This window comes from Falco punctatus (assembly GCF_963210335.1).
Source record: "Falco punctatus genome assembly, chromosome: Z".
Classification (NCBI taxonomy): domain Eukaryota; kingdom Metazoa; phylum Chordata; class Aves; order Falconiformes; family Falconidae; genus Falco; species Falco punctatus.
The window spans coordinates 35,345,756-35,362,814 of record NC_137586.1 but is presented as its reverse complement, the minus strand read 5'-3'; the positions used below and the strand labels follow the sequence as shown (position 1 = coordinate 35,362,814).

The window sequence follows — 17,059 nt, the reverse complement described above, 5'->3', positions numbered from 1 at the left end:
AGACCATCTCTTTTCTCCAGTCATTATGCATTCACTAGTTTAAATGTTTAGTCAAATAAACCTAAAGTTAAAACTAGAATATTTGTATTGCCTTCCATGTAAGGTGACACCAAAACCTTCTAAAAAACCCTCTCTTTTGCCATGTTTTTGGTAAATACCAAAACAAGGACACTGTCAATGAGCTGCTGTCCCTTCAGGGTTTTTTTAGGATTTCCACCTGGTATCTCAATTTACATTGAGATTGTTTGCCTGCCAAAAAACACAGTGTTTCTCCATACGTGCAGTACATAAGATGGCAGGCCCTTTCCCTATGTCTAGAACCTCCAGTTTAACCATATTAAAGTAATAATAATAGTTCAGGCAATTGTAGCATTTTGAAATGATCATTTCACTTCATAATCAGGATTCCCATTATTCAGTACAGTTTAGCACCCACCACTTAAGATACTTTCTTGGGATGGGAAATAAAAAAGCAAATCATCACCCCTGCTTATTTATTTGTTTTATGAAGTGCAGTTTGCAGTAAATACACAGAAATATGTTGATGCAAGTTACTGACTGCTTTGAATGATGAAGTGAGAATACAATGCAATTTCACGCAGAACATTATCTATAATCACTGGGAATATACAGTTTAAGTATATACATTTTAAGTACTTGCCCACAAAGGATCAAGGAATTACAATAAAAGCATTAAATGATGTACATTGTGATGTATATAAAAAATCACTAACAAATACAAAAGTATATCACAAAAAGCAATTAATTCTACATTAAGAAAAATACAATGAAAAGCAACAAATCTGCTTCACTGACAGATGAAGAATTCTTTACTCTGTTTTGGTGAAATAGAACAATCAGCAGGATGAGTTTAAGAATACTACAAAGACACTTTGATGCCAAGCTTCAAAAGCTTTGTATAAGTAACAGTTGACAATATTTGTAGTCAAAAAGTTTGACTTTTACTGTCTGTGGTTTATCACAGTACAGATTCTGTTCAAACCTACAAAATTAATCTTACAAAAAAACAAAGCAAAAAAGACCCAATGCTTTAATGAACCTATATTCAAACTGAAGCTAAGAGATCACTCCAAGACATGCTGGAATAAGAACAAAACCAATGAACACTGTGAAGTGAAATGATCATGAATGTCAAACCAAAATTACTTTTTTAAAAGTTAGAAGTTCAAGAAATATGCCTCAACCAACCAGAGCACACAAGCCCAAAAGTTCCAGCGTTATCTGAGTGATGTGGATTTGGCTTCTTTCAACTGCCCCAAATGGTTCCTCAGAACCTAGCCATCTTTAAAAGTAATTTTAAGACAATGAATCATTCCATATCATAGATCTAGATAGCATCTCCTGTGCCTGCTTCTCCTGTGATGTACAGACTAATCTGGAACTGCCATTATTTCAAGCTCTGAATAGAGCAGATGTCTCTCAGATTGCCTATTAAAATTAAATAAAAATTCATAATAATTTAAGTCAGTTTGAAGGTTTAAATCTTATTTCAAATATAACTTACAGAACATAAAATAATTTCCTAAGTGTGCAAGCTTTCTTTCAAATAAATTCCTTCATAGCTTTATCACTTCAATACTTCTGGAAATTTCATGCCAAACTTTAAATTATTTATTACTCTTTTTTGAACGAAAAGTTCTTGGGGAGGCTTTTGGAATTCCGTTGCTCATGAGATCAAATAGCACATCAGCAGTTAGGTCTTGAGGTTCTGTGAAAATGACTTGAAATAGAGATAAGCTATGAAAGAATCACTAAACTGACTGTGGCGAAAACACCTTCAGCATGGGTTTTCCTAATTTTTAAAATCAAAACTGTTCTGAGTGCAAAGGTATCAGAGTCCACCAGAAATCTCATATACTTCAATATCAGCAAAATATCATTAAATTGTCACTTCAGCACATCGATGCTGCTGTAAAATTTCTCCTGATTCTTTTTCAATTTGCTGTTTTTACTCAACACAATAGACAGGAACATTTGCAGTATAAACCCCATAAATATTCTGAAACACAGTTCAAGCTTTGTTTTGTAAAGATGTAAATTAAAGTTACTGAAAACAGGATGACCAAAGAGAGCACCTGAAACTGAACTGAAACACTTTTGATTCAATGGCTGACTTCTGGTAACAGGTTACTGTTCAGGCTTCTAGGACATGTTGCATCTCCTCTCTGTTCTGCTGTTTCCCTTTACTCACATAAATTATTGTTCCTTTAATATCCTTTGTTCTGTGACAGATTGTTTGGACTTTGAAACTACCAGGTACCAAAGAACTAAGGATGACAGCAATACAGAGGACCCAAGTGAGATACTGTATCAGTCCTCATTGCAAAGAAATCAAGGAAGACACTTAACAGCTGGGAATCAAGAGGTGACATTTCCAGAGACTGGCACTAAAATTTTCCATAGGCATAGTAGAATTCTATACAAGGAGAGCCTGAGAAATTTAGGGAATCTAGACAGAAATCTAATTAAGCATATACATCAGGAACACAGAGACATAAAATAAGGACTACCATACATCACATAAATGGAGAGCATTTTTTTTCTTTTTCAAAAACCACAAGATAGCAAGTAAACCAGATGAAAATAGTATCCATCAAATTCAATTGCTTTCCAGATCTGGAAATTCCAGATTCGTATCATATAAAATACAGTAGGAAATTATTTCCTTCCAGTCAGCAGCAGTAATGTCCCAGGTTGAATATGTCCCAGTTTTAGAGCCTACACTTAAGAAATACAAAAATTAAATAGACAGAAATTATGTAGATTTTCTGTACAGAAAAAAAATAGATTGAACTTCAGTGAAATACTTTTTGATTATTAGAGCAGTGGAACAAGGTGACTAGGAAGTTTTAATAAAAATAATAAAGCTTTTTATATGAAATATAATAGTTTTAGTTTTTAAGAACAGGTTAGCCAAGTATCTATTGGCATGGTGTAGATACCTTTCTTTTATCTCACAACAAACCAGGCGAAACTGTTCATATGCTTTCTAGAAGCACTCTCCAGCCTTCTGTTTTCATGACTCTACATACTGAAATTATAAAGTATCATATCATCAATTAGAGAAAATGAACCCATTCCAACAACACAGCTCTCTATAGAGATTTAATCTAGAATAGTTTCACTAATATCCTAAAAATGGAAATTATGTAAGCACCCTGATTGTTTCTTTTACCTTCTATTACAAAATATACTTTTAAAATTACCTGTTTTCTTTACAATATCCTGTAATTCAGTGACAGAACTGATTATTGCAGCAAGGAGGTTAGAACTAGTAAACCAGCTGAGTGCTTCAACACAGCGTATTTTTTCCTCTTCACAACCTGTGAAACAGAACTATAGCTAGCAATAAAACCAAGTTAGATAAGGCACACTACTATCTCCAGCTTTTTCAGAAACTGACCTAAACTAAGTATGTAAGACACAAACTAATTATGTTATTGGGACAATTTATTAAACATGCTTCCAGAACTACTAAAACAGAAAAATAAATGGATCTTCTAGTTTGGGAAACATTTTTGATACCATTTATCCTTGTAGGGGGAAGCAAGACCAGGTCTGGTAACAGTAAGGGACAGGTAGACTACATCATCTCTAAAGAACATTTAGAAACCTCATACTAATATTTTACCTGAATCAGAAAGCGAACTTTGTGCATTTTTAGTAGGAAATAAATAATAAAATTGATTCATAAAAGAAGAGGAAATATCTTTTAAAAAAGTATGCTGATGGCCAATCAGTTAAGAAAATTTCAAGCTATTTACCACAGAGAAGACGCAGTAGCACCTAGTTCTGAAATTCGCAACACAAACATAAGGGTTATCAAATAGTATGAGATCACGCATGTAGTTGTAACTTTTCTTTCAATGCTTAACAAACTAAGCATTTCCTTTTAGGGGAATCTACATTTGTCAGAATGTCATTAAATTTGTCTTTACACTCTATTAATAATAACATTACTATTTGTTATTCACTAACTGTGTAACTTAAACAAAACACCTATCAAAGAAGAAAACAATTAGCTTACTTGACAGATTACACTTGCCTTTGGATTCTCCTATACAAACTAGAATTCCAATGCCTTCTTTGAAGCCATTTACCCAGGAGAAGAGGGAACTAGAAGACCGGGCTAAAACTTTAAATCTGTTAGCTGCCAAAATTGCTATCACACCTCTTCGGAATACATGAATCAGTCCTCTGAATTTTCTTCCCTTCAGTTTTTCTTCATCTTGATTGTTTTCCTCTACAGCACACAGAGCATGAACAAGGCTCTTAACCTCCTGGTTCACTAATTCATAAACATTGACCTGAGCCTGCAGAAGGTCTCTTTGGGAAGACATAGCAAACCATCGGCCATAGAGAGGATACAGGGCACCTGCCAATAGCGCACAGGCTGCCAGGAGAGATGAATGCTCCTTCTGAACCTGCATTAACACATTTTTCACAGAAGTATTTTCAATGGCCAATTTTTCCGATCTTTTTTCAAGGACATAAATTTTTTCCTTGTTTTTCTCTGCTGTTTCTTGGTATTCCTGGGACAAGGGGGAAAACCAAACAAAACCAGAAGAAATATTAATAGAACATATTTTTTAAAGTAACATCTTTTTTACCTAGACAAAAGCTAAAAGAAAATTATTTTTTTCAGAGTCAAGTAATATATTAAAGGAACAAAAATTATTAGTAATGACTGTCAAAATATATCTCCTAACAAAGTTACAGAACCATATATACAAAAGTAAATCAATAGTATGAAGAAAATTTACACTTCAACTACAAATAGACTCCAATTTCTGATGATAATCCACTAGTACTATAATAGTCCCCAGAAGAACCAACAGTACTTGGTTGTCCACAATACAGTTTTATCAGTTGGCTTAACAATAAGCAATTACATGCTCCAATTTCAAACAGAACATTGCTCTTTAAAGCAGAAAAGAAAGTTAGTGTAAGGTAGAGGAAAAAAAGAAGGAAGACTCTGGAAGATAAACCTAGACAGATTGGCAGCAGCTGGGAAAGGAGAAGTAAAGGTGATCCCTTAATTACTTTGTAATCAACCCCCTACTTATATATTCACAGATTAATTAGGTCTCATACAGAATTCAGTTTTCAAAAGAACAGTGTAATATTGGTATTTTTATTTTGACTAGTGCCATGACAGATTTTTTCAGCCTGCAGAACATCTTTCATTTTCCTCTGTATGCCCTGAAATAGGGAAAGAGGGAGATTTAGAACAGTAAACCATTGTAGCAAAATGAAGCCAGGGAATGCCAGGACACAGGATACACCAGGCAGACTGCTTGCTTTTGATGACATGCAGTCCTTGCACAGAAATCAAGACACTATGCTGGACCTCAAGAGACTTAAGACTGGCTTCTCAATGCATTTGAGTCCTCTGTGATTGGAACAACCAGTTAAGGCTACATTTAAACAGGATTCAGTGGTATAAGGAGATAAAAAAAAATCAGGTACTCTTCACAAAGAACCCACAAACTCAAATTAAATGCTCGCTCTCCAGTTAGAACACGTGCACACAGTAAGGCAAGCATGAGTTGAATTACAGGTCCATATGATGGAGGGAAGCAAGGATTATGCTAAATAACAGCTATCCCTCTCAGAGCTAAAAGCAATTTTGCTAAAAATCGGGTGAGGTTACTTATGTTAGCAGTGGCCAAAAAAGAAGGAGTATGGTTTCATCCAGCCACATTCCCATGTGTTTTGTTTGGTACAGGTCCCAGGCAAGCAGTGAGGGGGGCACCCTGGTTTCTTCTCCCTCCTCCATACTGCAAGCACAACAGGGGGAAAGAAATACATAACTATCCCTAGAATGGAAATTTATTTCCATAAAAGATTCCACGCTTCTACAGAGAAATACCCTAGTCAGTTCAGAATGTCTTTGACCAAATAAATTATTTTTTTTAGAAGAGGAAGAATTTGTAGTGTTATTAAAATACTTCCAGTGATACAGAAATAGTGTAGGTAACAAAGATTTAATTACAAAACACAATTTACAGGCCTCATATGTCACTTTACTACTCTAAAATTAAGTATGAACATGTACAATACTTTCAGTGCTACTGCATTATTTACAGTGTTTGATTTTTACAGAAAAAAAAAAAAAAAAACTGATAGCATGACTGGAAGGAACTGAAAAGGTAAGTTGAATTTAGAAAACAACTTATGGTTTCTGGCCATCACAGGTGAAAGGCCAATATCTGAGTAAACAAAGTGTGATCCCTACAGGGCTGTTGGGCAGCAATACTCACATTCAGTGCTCTGGCTAATTAAAGCTTATTTTTAAAAAAAGCTTAGTGTTTTTATGCTTATGGTTATATGTAATATGCAAAAGTGAACAAGACAATCTCTGACTACAGAAACGTAAAAGTTTTGTAAGAAAATACACCTTTTTGTTTTTACCAGCTAATAACTGCTTTTGTCCTACCCCACGCTGTTTCTAGAGTTTTCTTCAAAGCTTAAAAGCACAGTTTTTGCAAGGGACATAGAATTCCCTTCCTAAGTGCTGGCAAGCCCGTTTCCTTCGGTGTTTGCACTTTGCAGCACACCTCACTGGGTTGCAAAGCTTGGTGGATTCCAAGAATCCGTAAGAAAAATGCTACTATCAACATCGTTTTATCCTCCTTCTTACTGTGTCCTTGCCTTTTATTCTAGCATGAAAACAGAACTGGAAACTAGAAATATAATGACACTATGACTTCAAAACGTTTTCCTGCGTTTCAGCTGTTTTATTTTTCTATATATGTACATCTATACATCTAAAAAAACAGTATCAACACCACTGTCCTCCACTTCTTTCCAATGTTATTAGTACATGGGCCAGACATCTCTATCAAAGACATCCAGTGGGTCGGGAACAGTATAGTTACTCATACTTCTCCTCCTTTTGCATTGACTGCACTGACTTTTGATACAACTGCAAGATGTCACAGCCTTTAGCTATTCACCTGCCTTGCCATAGAAGAAAAGCTTCCAAACAAACAAAAATAAAAGGCCAATAAGAGAAAACACTTATTTTTCCTCGCTAGAGGACTTTTTCCCTTTCCTATTTGTTGAAATTAATATTTTTAAAGTAGTTACAGGATTTTCCTTTTACAGCATGTCCCTGTTTATCAGAACAAAATCCTTCTATTTTAAGTGGCTGCCACAAAAAATGGGGACAGATTAATAGATGTCTACACAATAAACAACAACTGATAAAATTCAGAGGATATTTCCTATGAGACTGTGCACAGTCTGAATAAATAATTTGTGTGAGGCTAAGGAACAGGCATAGTAACATTTTCAAAATGGCACAATACCAAATCAAGAGGACTGCACTCCTGCTACATAATGCATTTTAAGCTCCACTGGCTCTCCAAACATGACCACTGACAAATAAAGAGAGGTTTCTATAGAGCACCTTGTTTATTGGTGATCTGTGAGAAGGCTACTCTGTGAGTATACGCCCTACAGAAAAGCAGTGAAACTGCTTTCTGATTACACCATCCACCCGACCTATAGTAACAGCTGTGAAATAGTACCTATTAACATCCACATATCTTATTTTGGAGCCAGGGCCCCTGAACAATACTAGATGGGAAAAGCAACAGTGTCAGGTGTCACTGTTACTAAAACCTTCAGATTTTACAACATTACATTTTAATCATAGAGACCATTCTGAAAAGCCCTCTCTAAGTTCTAAGAAACACCACCACTAATTTCCAAGATAGGTTACTTATACTGCTGCGCAGTTAGAGCTGTCAGTTAATTCCTGAAAGTCTGAATTGAGTCTTCAGTTTGCCTTCATAAATGAACCAACAACTGGAAAAACTAAAGAAGTCTCAAACCAGGAGCTCTGAAGAGAAAACATGTAGGAGGAGGCATGCAACACTGGTTGAAGACAAAGCTACAAACAGAAGGGTGTATCCTATGATGTACCATTAGCTGGATGCAGGACAGCAAAAATCACTCATCTTCCCTTTCCAGAAAGGAACCAAGACCTACAAGAGACTATTTCATTAAACTGCTTGTAATTAACACTCAGATCTTTGAATGGAAAATACAGCAAATTGCTACAGTATCCTTGTAGTGCTAGAATAAATGTCCTAGAGTGATGAGACCCACAGCTCTACAATGAAATACAGAATACTGGCAAATTATATTCCACTTGCACCAATTATATGTTTCCTATAAAATTTAATGAATAATGGCTGCTAAAATAATTAAATCTAAATATTGCATACTGTATATTTATGTAAACACTGGCCGGTAGTATCTAAAAGACCCTTTGAAGACATTCTGTAACTCATGGCATGTTTTCCCCTGTTTCCTATGGAAATTAGGCTACAACATTAGTCTGTCTGCGTATCTCTGATCCAACGCAGCAGTGATCTTCCAGACAAATACTGCTCACAGGCTCAAAATGCAATAGGTAAAAGACAGCCCAGTCTTCTGAAAAACAAGCAATCAGGATCAGGAGAGCCCTAACAGCAAAGACCTATGGACCCCATAAAAGGAAAGGCTTAATCTGGTACTTGCAGATCCAAAAACGGTCACAAAATAGAAATCAGAAGAAATTAAGACTGTCTTTCTCCCAGATTGACACTGAATGGTAAGAAAGGCTAACTGAAATATGGCATGGAAAAAAGATCAAAGTTTTGTTGAATCATCTAAGTGTATGCAGACATTATACTGCCTAGATTACACTACCAGTTCATACCCCAACACTTCATAACCTGTGTTAGAAAACACACCCAGATGTTTCTAAGGGAAAGCATTTCCCTTTTAGAAACCTAGTAGTACTGTCCAGCAAGGTGACAGATAAAGTCTTTTCCAGAAGACATGCCTAATGCATGCTCCACAAAAGAGTCGTGTTTTCAGTATACACTCTGCTTGCTGTCTACACAACTCAGCTAAGAAAACTAGCAGGTTTAGCACCATTATAAACTGCACAGCACCTGTTCTCCACAATATGCTCCAGTTGTGGAGATGACCTTTATGCAGCATCTATAGGAGTCAGAAATCTATATTGTGTAACTCCACTTTTTCTATAAGAAGGAAAAGTAATTTTTAAAATTAAAATTTAGCTTTCTCATTCATCATTCTTTTTGTTATCGATGATTTCATTAGGTGAAACTACAGGAAGTTTGGGAATGTGTTATGTCTGGACGCCACTTACTCCACACAAGGATGTTTTTAGCATTGCCAATAATGTGAAATGTAAATATCAAGCAAAAAATATAACCAGATTAACTAGTTCTCGAGAAATTATTATAAATTTTTCTGTCTAAAGAATACTTCATAGATACATTTTTTGGAGTGTAAAGACTTCCAAGTACATAATCTGAGTCAAATATAGCATTCTTCTGATGAAGTAAGTTTCAGATGGCAGTCATAAATAACAAAGAATATCTTATTTCCTCTATTTCACAACACTTTTACCTGAAACACATGTAAAGGAATGTGACCATAAAGACAGTGACTTGCAGTTGTAGAATACCAGTGAAAAATTTTAGATTGCAAATAAATTTTCTAACAATCACTGACAACGGTTTTACACTTTTGAACCACTGGTCACTGTAGTATCTGTATAATGAAGTCCTTTAATAATGTTGAAATCTACCATGTAACTGCTAATTGGTTCTTAGGGTCAGAATGTACATACCTAAATTTATCTCCACCACATGATTGTTACTCTACAGAGTCTTTGCAAAGCATGACACTGAATAAGTAACTGCTGCCCTAAGTCTTACAGCTTTAACATTTTCAAAAAAAAATACTAGCAACTGCTAGACCAAATTAAGCAATTCATTTCTGGAAAATTTTTACAAAGTCATTTATTTATAATAAGCGAAGTTAATACTGGCACAGTGATTTGGGTTTTTTGGTTTTGATATTTTAAACATATATTAAAATTCCCAAAGAACCTTAAACTGGGTAGGAGCTTAAACTATTGAAATAATCCATTAAATATTTACAAGAGGAAAACAAAAAAAAAAAACAAAAAAAAATCAGTTCACAGCACCATACCTGTGCCCTTGCATGAACTTCCCCAAGGAGACCAGAGTACTGCTGTTCCAGATACCTATTTTGTTTCTGCCAACAGCTTTCCTGTGCTTTCATCTGTTCAGCCATTTTGTTAAAAGCATCTTCCTGGCTCTGCTGAAGCTCCTTCATAGCATCAGACTTGTTCTTACAAGCATATTCTAGGTGAGATATCTGTGTGACAAGCATTTAGAAATTCTTTTACCTCTCAAAACACCTTTTTACTTTAATTGTACATATTAATTTAAGCACAAACTATTCCAGCATAAAAATCTAAATCATGATTTCTTCAACATATTTGTTAAAATTAAGTAAAAGCTTTTCACAACAGATTACTTCAACCTTGCAACAAAAATGAGACATATTTTGGAATAATGAATTTTCCTTGGTTTCAGTTTTGCCATCCTTAACACCACTTTGCAGATATCTGTTGCCTTCTTTTTGGAAACCTGAACTAGGCACTTCCCATATTTTTTTAGAACAAGCACATTAAATCTTGTGCTGTTAAATCAAGTGAATCAGTGCTTTAGCAGTTTGCAAGGACTGCAAGTAATAATGAAAAAACAGCCCTTAATTTTGTTTTACTGGAAAGCCAAGACATTCCATATATTATTAAGTTTTAAAATAATTTCAGGAAATTTCAGTGTACAGAACATTTTTCTCACAAGTAGCTCATTAGTTTATGATGTGTTCTCAACAAACATGAAGGGATTCACTTTGTGGTTTAACTCTGCAGCTCCCATGCAAACTAAATGGAGTAATGAATCAAGCCAACAATGACCTCTAAATACAAGTGCCTACACTTTGTTACTAGAAAATACCAGCAACATAACTTCCAAATAGATCACATAAAACTGCTGGAGAAAAATTTTGCTCTCAGAAAGCAGGCAGAACACAGGTAACAATACCACCCCAAATCCCTGAAAAGCTGGTAAGTACATGAAAAGAGCCCTAGAGACCTCACAATCAATCTCAATTACCACACTAAATTAAAAAGCAAGAAACAAAACCCCACAATTCCCCCAAACATTGCCAATGATGTTCACTCTCTTCCCTTCTATTCCTTTTTCTCCTCTACTTCAAAAGGAAAATATAAATGTACATCCAATCTGCATAATCCAGATTTTATACTACCCCTCTTTAGTAATTTCCATTGACTCCTGGGTTAGTTGCTAAATGATGGGCAGAGTCAAAATGATTCACTGTGATCTGCCCTGTCTCTTACTTGGACCAGAATGATCAGAATTCCAGCAGATGAGGAATGTCCAAAAGATGTTTTCCCTTCCTGTGCCTAAAGAATCAAATGTCAGGGCAGCCAGGATCTGGGGTCACTCTACTAGACTGCAGGACTGGCTCAATCAGTGGGGCTAGAACATGAACCGAAATTCTAAAGAGTGGGACATGTTAGCCTGTGGAGCAGCTTAAATTAATTAAAAAGAGGTCTCTTCTTTCCTAAAAATGCAGGGATTTCTGGGGAGAAAGGCCACATAAACTTACTCACATTAAAATCAATTCAGAAAAGCACAGTTCCTCTCAAACAAATATTGACATGTTTTATAAAAATAAGTACTTTTTAGTTGTATTTCTGACCATAAATTTCATAATCCGAAACTTACAGTTAAACCAAAAAACACACTGGTATTCTTTCAGATAGTACCTCTGAATCATAAACATGTAATTTAAAGATGACGTTCCTGGAGTAAGTGCATTTTGTTTCTGTTTTATGCTAAAATAAAGACTTGCTTTATTAGTGTAAATGACTAAATTCTTTGAATTGCTTCATCAGTAAGATTAATTTATTTTCTTTTAATTAGGTCCCTGTGGCTAATATTGGCTAGTACTATTAGCATGTCCTGCACAGAAAGTGGAGCTTAGAGACTTCATACAGACTTCAGTCACATTTACATGCCCACAGCAATGGCATCAAACTGAGTTGTAGACAAGCCATAATTAATGGTATTGAATTATTAACATCCAAATTCTTTTTGAAATAAGATGAATGTCAGTCCTTTTTAATGATACTGTGATGTGGACAAATGTCACTGAATTTAATAGAGTTAGCTGGTGCCTAAGGACACTTACCTTCTCATTAGCCCTGCTGAGGTCTAAGATCAGGGCATCAACATTCTCCTGCAAGACTGCACAAAGCTCAGACCAAGAGAATCTATCTAGGATGCCTTCTGGTTGTTTTATAAGCACACAGCCTGCTACCAAATGCTGGTATAAGTTATGGAGGAAGGTTAGCTTCTCCTGAGACAAAAAGAAAAATTAGCTGTTGTATCTGAACAGTGTTAGAATCCAAAGAGATGCATCATATGTACAGTAATGTGAGCTGCTCACAGCTTAAAAAAACCACAAGGCTCATTCCCAAACCTTTTCAGACTCCTCAATTTCTTGTTAATATTTGCAGTCATACAGATTAAAGCCAGAGTAAGACAACAGTTTTTGTAAAATTTACCTAATTAGACTAAGTATATAAAGAAAGCCCAATCCTGCAGTGGTCACAACCATGACCTGGTACAGATAAAAATCTCCATGCTATTAGCAGATGCAATTTATTCATTAACATTAACACTTTCAGGTATATTGAAATTGTACCTACTTCCAATATCTGCATAACATGCAGAACATTGATTGGCTAGCAGCGCAACACACTTTATGCAACTGTGACTCTAAAGTTTTTGAAAATTATTTTTGCATGGATTATGTATGACTAAATAGCTACACAAAATGGCCGTATAGCTTCATCAAATTCTGCAAGCTGTGCCTTATTCATTTACACTTAGCAGTGTAACAAATTGATCCAAATTATGAATAAACTTTAGCAACAATAGCATGCAACAGAAATTCCAGCCTTCATCCTTTTAGTACATACATGCAACTTAGCAACTTTAAGGTAACAACAGAAAGCCATGAGAAAAACAGCCTTTATTCAAAGTCAGTAAACCATTGTAAAAGTTCCCATTGCTTTCCAGGGGCCTTGGATGAGACTTTACATTAAGAAATTGTGGATGACCGAGATGAGGAAGTACGGTTTTTCTGAGCCCCTTGCATTATACTTAGATGCATTTTCTCATTATTATTTCATGTATTTTAGGCAATAAAAAACCTGCAGTTTAGTTTAGTTTAACTTTGTTTCTAACAGATCTCATAGTTCCCCACAGAAAATCCAGTGTACCACCATCATTACATTTTTGCCTGAGCTGTGATAAACCAAGGATGATAATTATCCACTTGGTGTGAAAAAAGGGATCCCAAGACCCAAAATCAATTCACACATGCTGAATGCAACCACAGTGTTGTAGGCATGCTGACTTTACGATACAGCCAGGCTTCTAGTTTCCTTCACTTTAATCATTATCTGATGTGTATAACAATTCCAGCTGCTTCATGTGGACACTATTTAAATACCAGACTGTAAAAGAGGTGGAAAGAATGTTTCCTTTTAACTCAGTTGGCATCCGTGTCCAAATTTGTGGAAGTAATGAGCTCAATATGCACAGTAACTATGATAAAGTATATGATTTCTATTGCTAGTAGAGAACTGCTTTTTTGGGGGGGGAAAAGCAACAAAATTGACATCTGTAAACAAATATACAGAAAAAGATAATAGTTCTGAAGTAAGACTTTGTGAAGCAATTCCCACATATAGCACAGCACAATAAGCTAACAGCTAACAAATAATTCTAGGTTTTGTGGCACACAGGCAAAACTACTTCAATTCCACAATTGCTACCAATTGCTATGTGAATCAGTAATTAATAACACATGATGATGATGCTCTTGACATGTTCCAATTGTGAAACACTTAACTTCCAATTTGAAATAAAGAAATAATTGTTCATCATGCATAGCTCTTTAAATAAATTCAGGTGTTCAAAAATTCAAAGCACTGGAAGGGTTAAGCTATTAGTTCTGATATAGAAGGAAGGAGAACCAATATTCCCTGAGATCCTGTAGATATTAAATACATATTTCAAAATACATATCTTAAAATCATATTTTGGGGACAAATCTGTTAAGACTACAAGTAACCATCTGATGTATGTAAATGTATAAAGTTGAGATTAAATAAAGACTCTTTTTGACAGTCATCTTGTCTCTGGTAATACCTCTATATCCTTCTGGTAAGCCCTGGTAAGCTTCTGGATTTCATTTTCAGATTCTGTGGCACGTGCTTTCTCCTTCTCCCAGCATTGTTGTACATTCTGTAGTTCCATTTTTAAAGTTCCTATTAAAGTCTCTCTGTCTGTACACTTAGCATGCAGGTGATTTAACTCTTTATTGGCATCTGTCAGGTTATCCTGAGCTTCCTGCAAAACAGCGGCATGGAACAGAAAGGCTGGTAAGAATTTTGCTCTATAAAATGTTACCTTAGTCCAGTGCTCAGCATCTGAGGAAGTAAGCAGTCACATAGCCACACATGTTCCAAAGACTCCAGGCTAAGCTGACTGTATCTTTCAATAACAGAATTTCAAAATTGACAATGGTCCCTCTCCGCAGCTTGTAACTAGACAGCATGAGAAATCCACCTCTGTGAGCAAAAAGCTCCATGATACAGTGATCTTCAGAATCCCTTCTACCCCCACAACTGAGATGTTGAATGCATGGACACAAGTCACCCTCTACAGAGAGGAGAGCTCTCATAGCTACTGAAAAGGTACATATTTTTCATAAGTAAATCTATGATCTGTTACAGCTGAGTTGGTAGGCAACACAGAGAGCTGTTGTTACCCACTGTATTCTTTATCTACATGATAAAAAAAAAATGTGATGACTCCCTTTGGAGGTTTGACCATGGGAAGAAACTAACAGAAATGGTCATAAATAGAATCATTATGCTACCAGTACAAAATCTCACAAGGTAAGTAAAGAACTTAATACACTACACCTTTTCAGCCAAAATATTGCTGAGAGGGTGAGACCAGAAACACATGCTTTCCTTTCCTACAAGCACTGGACTTCCAGCACTGCTAAAGTTTGCTAAAGGTCAAACTGAAAGCATTGTTTATTTCTCATAAAATCATAGCTGCTTAGATAGGAAATATAATAGGAAAGATACTCCCAAATTCATCAGGCAATGTCAACTTCTTCTCAATGAAAATATTAAAAGATAAAAGTAATGTTAAATTTCTAACACAAATATTTTGAGACTGGACCTAGTTTTCACTCACATAGACAATTTTATTACCAAAATTTTAAAGAGGTCAGAAACCGGTATATTGCATAAAACCCAGCACCTTCTCTGTGCAGCAAACTCAGTTTTTGCATGAAGAAGTATCCGTTACAATGGCTTGCCAAATTTTTAGGTATCTTACAAAGGTGCTGCAATGGAAACAGAAGTCTTAAGTCTTCTGAGCATAAATTAGTAAAGAAGTTCAGATCAGATGACAGATCACGTGCAAGCATCAATTAATATGGAGACCCTGTGAGTGTTGCAGACTTATCTGTGACTAAACTGAAGTGACAGAGCAGCATATCCCCAGCAAAAGAATCTGAGAAACACTGGGAATAGAGACATTCTATTCTGGCAATAATGTAATACACTGCCATTGGGGAGATAAAGTTTAACCATGACCTCAGGACTTCCTCACTCCCTTGGCCACCAATGTAACCAGACAGGATGTTACAAAAGTGGTGTGTCAGCCAAAAACAGAGATAAAAATATTCTTGTTCAGAAACTAAAGAAAAGGCTTCTCAAGTGTTTTTATCAGCTCCCAGGTAGATTTTAGTCTTAAGAAATTCTGCGCTGCACCTTGCACAACTGTTAAGGCAGACCTGATGCTTCAAACATGCATTAACTTTGATAAACACAAAAAAAAAATTAACAAAAGAAAGGTCACCTTTACTAAAATGTGCTATCATACGAACAGCGATAAATTCTCTTCTCCTTGACAAAAAGTTAAGAGAAAAAAACTACCAAGGCTGGTTTTAATATAAAACAAAATTTTGCAAATTGATAAATCTATTTTAATTATTTCAAAAGATCAATCATTGAAATCAGCAGTCAGGTAGCCTAAGGTGGTAACCAGAATAAAGCAGTATGGCTTCATACAAATGTGCAAGGTAAACTAGTCTGCTCAACTGAATACAACGATAGAGACTTACTCTGATAAGAAAGAAAAAAAAAAAAGATACCTTCAAATCCAGAAAGACACTTTTTGAAGAACTTTAAAATTTTATGTTAAGTTCATGAAACCATACCTTAAGGTCTTGACTTAAAGCACACATTTTTTCTTTGGATATCTCAAGTTCTTTTGTCTTCTCTTCACACAAAGCCTTCGTTTTCCCAAGCTATGAAAAATACAGAGGTCAGGCAGGCTTTTACAGAAAGGCTACATAATCACTTGAATATACACAAAGAATATTCTATATAAATGTAGAAGAAATAATTGTTTTCAATTCCTTTGACAATATTTATACTCCATATAATCTAAATAATGTGCCATTACAAAATAACTCTTTTATAATGATTTAAGATAAATAGCAGTAGCAGAATCCCAAACTGAGTCCACTATTAACTTTCCCATTAACTCTCAAAATAACACAGACTGAAATGCATTTGAAAATGTAAATGAATTCAGACTATGATCTGGGAAGTAGTCTGAGCAAACAAGTTTTCAAAGTCAGTGGCCATGTGCAGAAATCATCCAGCTGTGAGCATGGTCTCTACATTTTACTGAGCGCTGGACAGTACACACATACCCTAAAAAAGCAGCAATACTCCTGAGAGGTATGGCAACTACTGAACGTGCTTTGGTGCTACGTGCAACCACCTTAGAGCTAGCTCATGACTATAATGTGTGCTAGCTTCACTTTCCACTTTCAAAAAAAGATAACGCACCATTATAATCTGTATCTTTGGTTAGCTGATGATTAGGTTAGCAAGACAAATGTCTGAAAGAAAGTATCGAATAAACATGTATTATAGTGCAGGTTACTGCCAGCACTTCAGTATTAAGAAGCAACTCACAAGTAAAATATCCCATTTACAAGTTAC

At 35.5% G+C, this 17,059-nt stretch overlaps 1 protein-coding gene across 2 annotated transcripts in view; it reads right to left on the bottom strand.

Annotated features, from left to right (window-relative positions):
- Nucleotides 1-17,059, bottom strand: part of CCDC171 (coiled-coil domain containing 171) — a 153,873-nt gene that overhangs the window by 79,869 nt on the left and 56,945 nt on the right. For both annotated transcript variants that reach the window (XM_080371857.1, XM_080371858.1), the window contains exons 12-17: nt 16,264-16,353; nt 14,172-14,372; nt 12,142-12,309; nt 10,045-10,233; nt 4,049-4,553; nt 3,228-3,344 (exon numbers count right to left, since the gene is read on the bottom strand). In XM_080371857.1, coding sequence (XP_080227983.1) covers nt 3,228-3,344; nt 4,049-4,553; nt 10,045-10,233; nt 12,142-12,309; nt 14,172-14,372; nt 16,264-16,353 — 1,270 coding nt within the window. The remainder of the gene's footprint in view (nt 1-3,227; nt 3,345-4,048; nt 4,554-10,044; nt 10,234-12,141; nt 12,310-14,171; nt 14,373-16,263; nt 16,354-17,059) is intronic.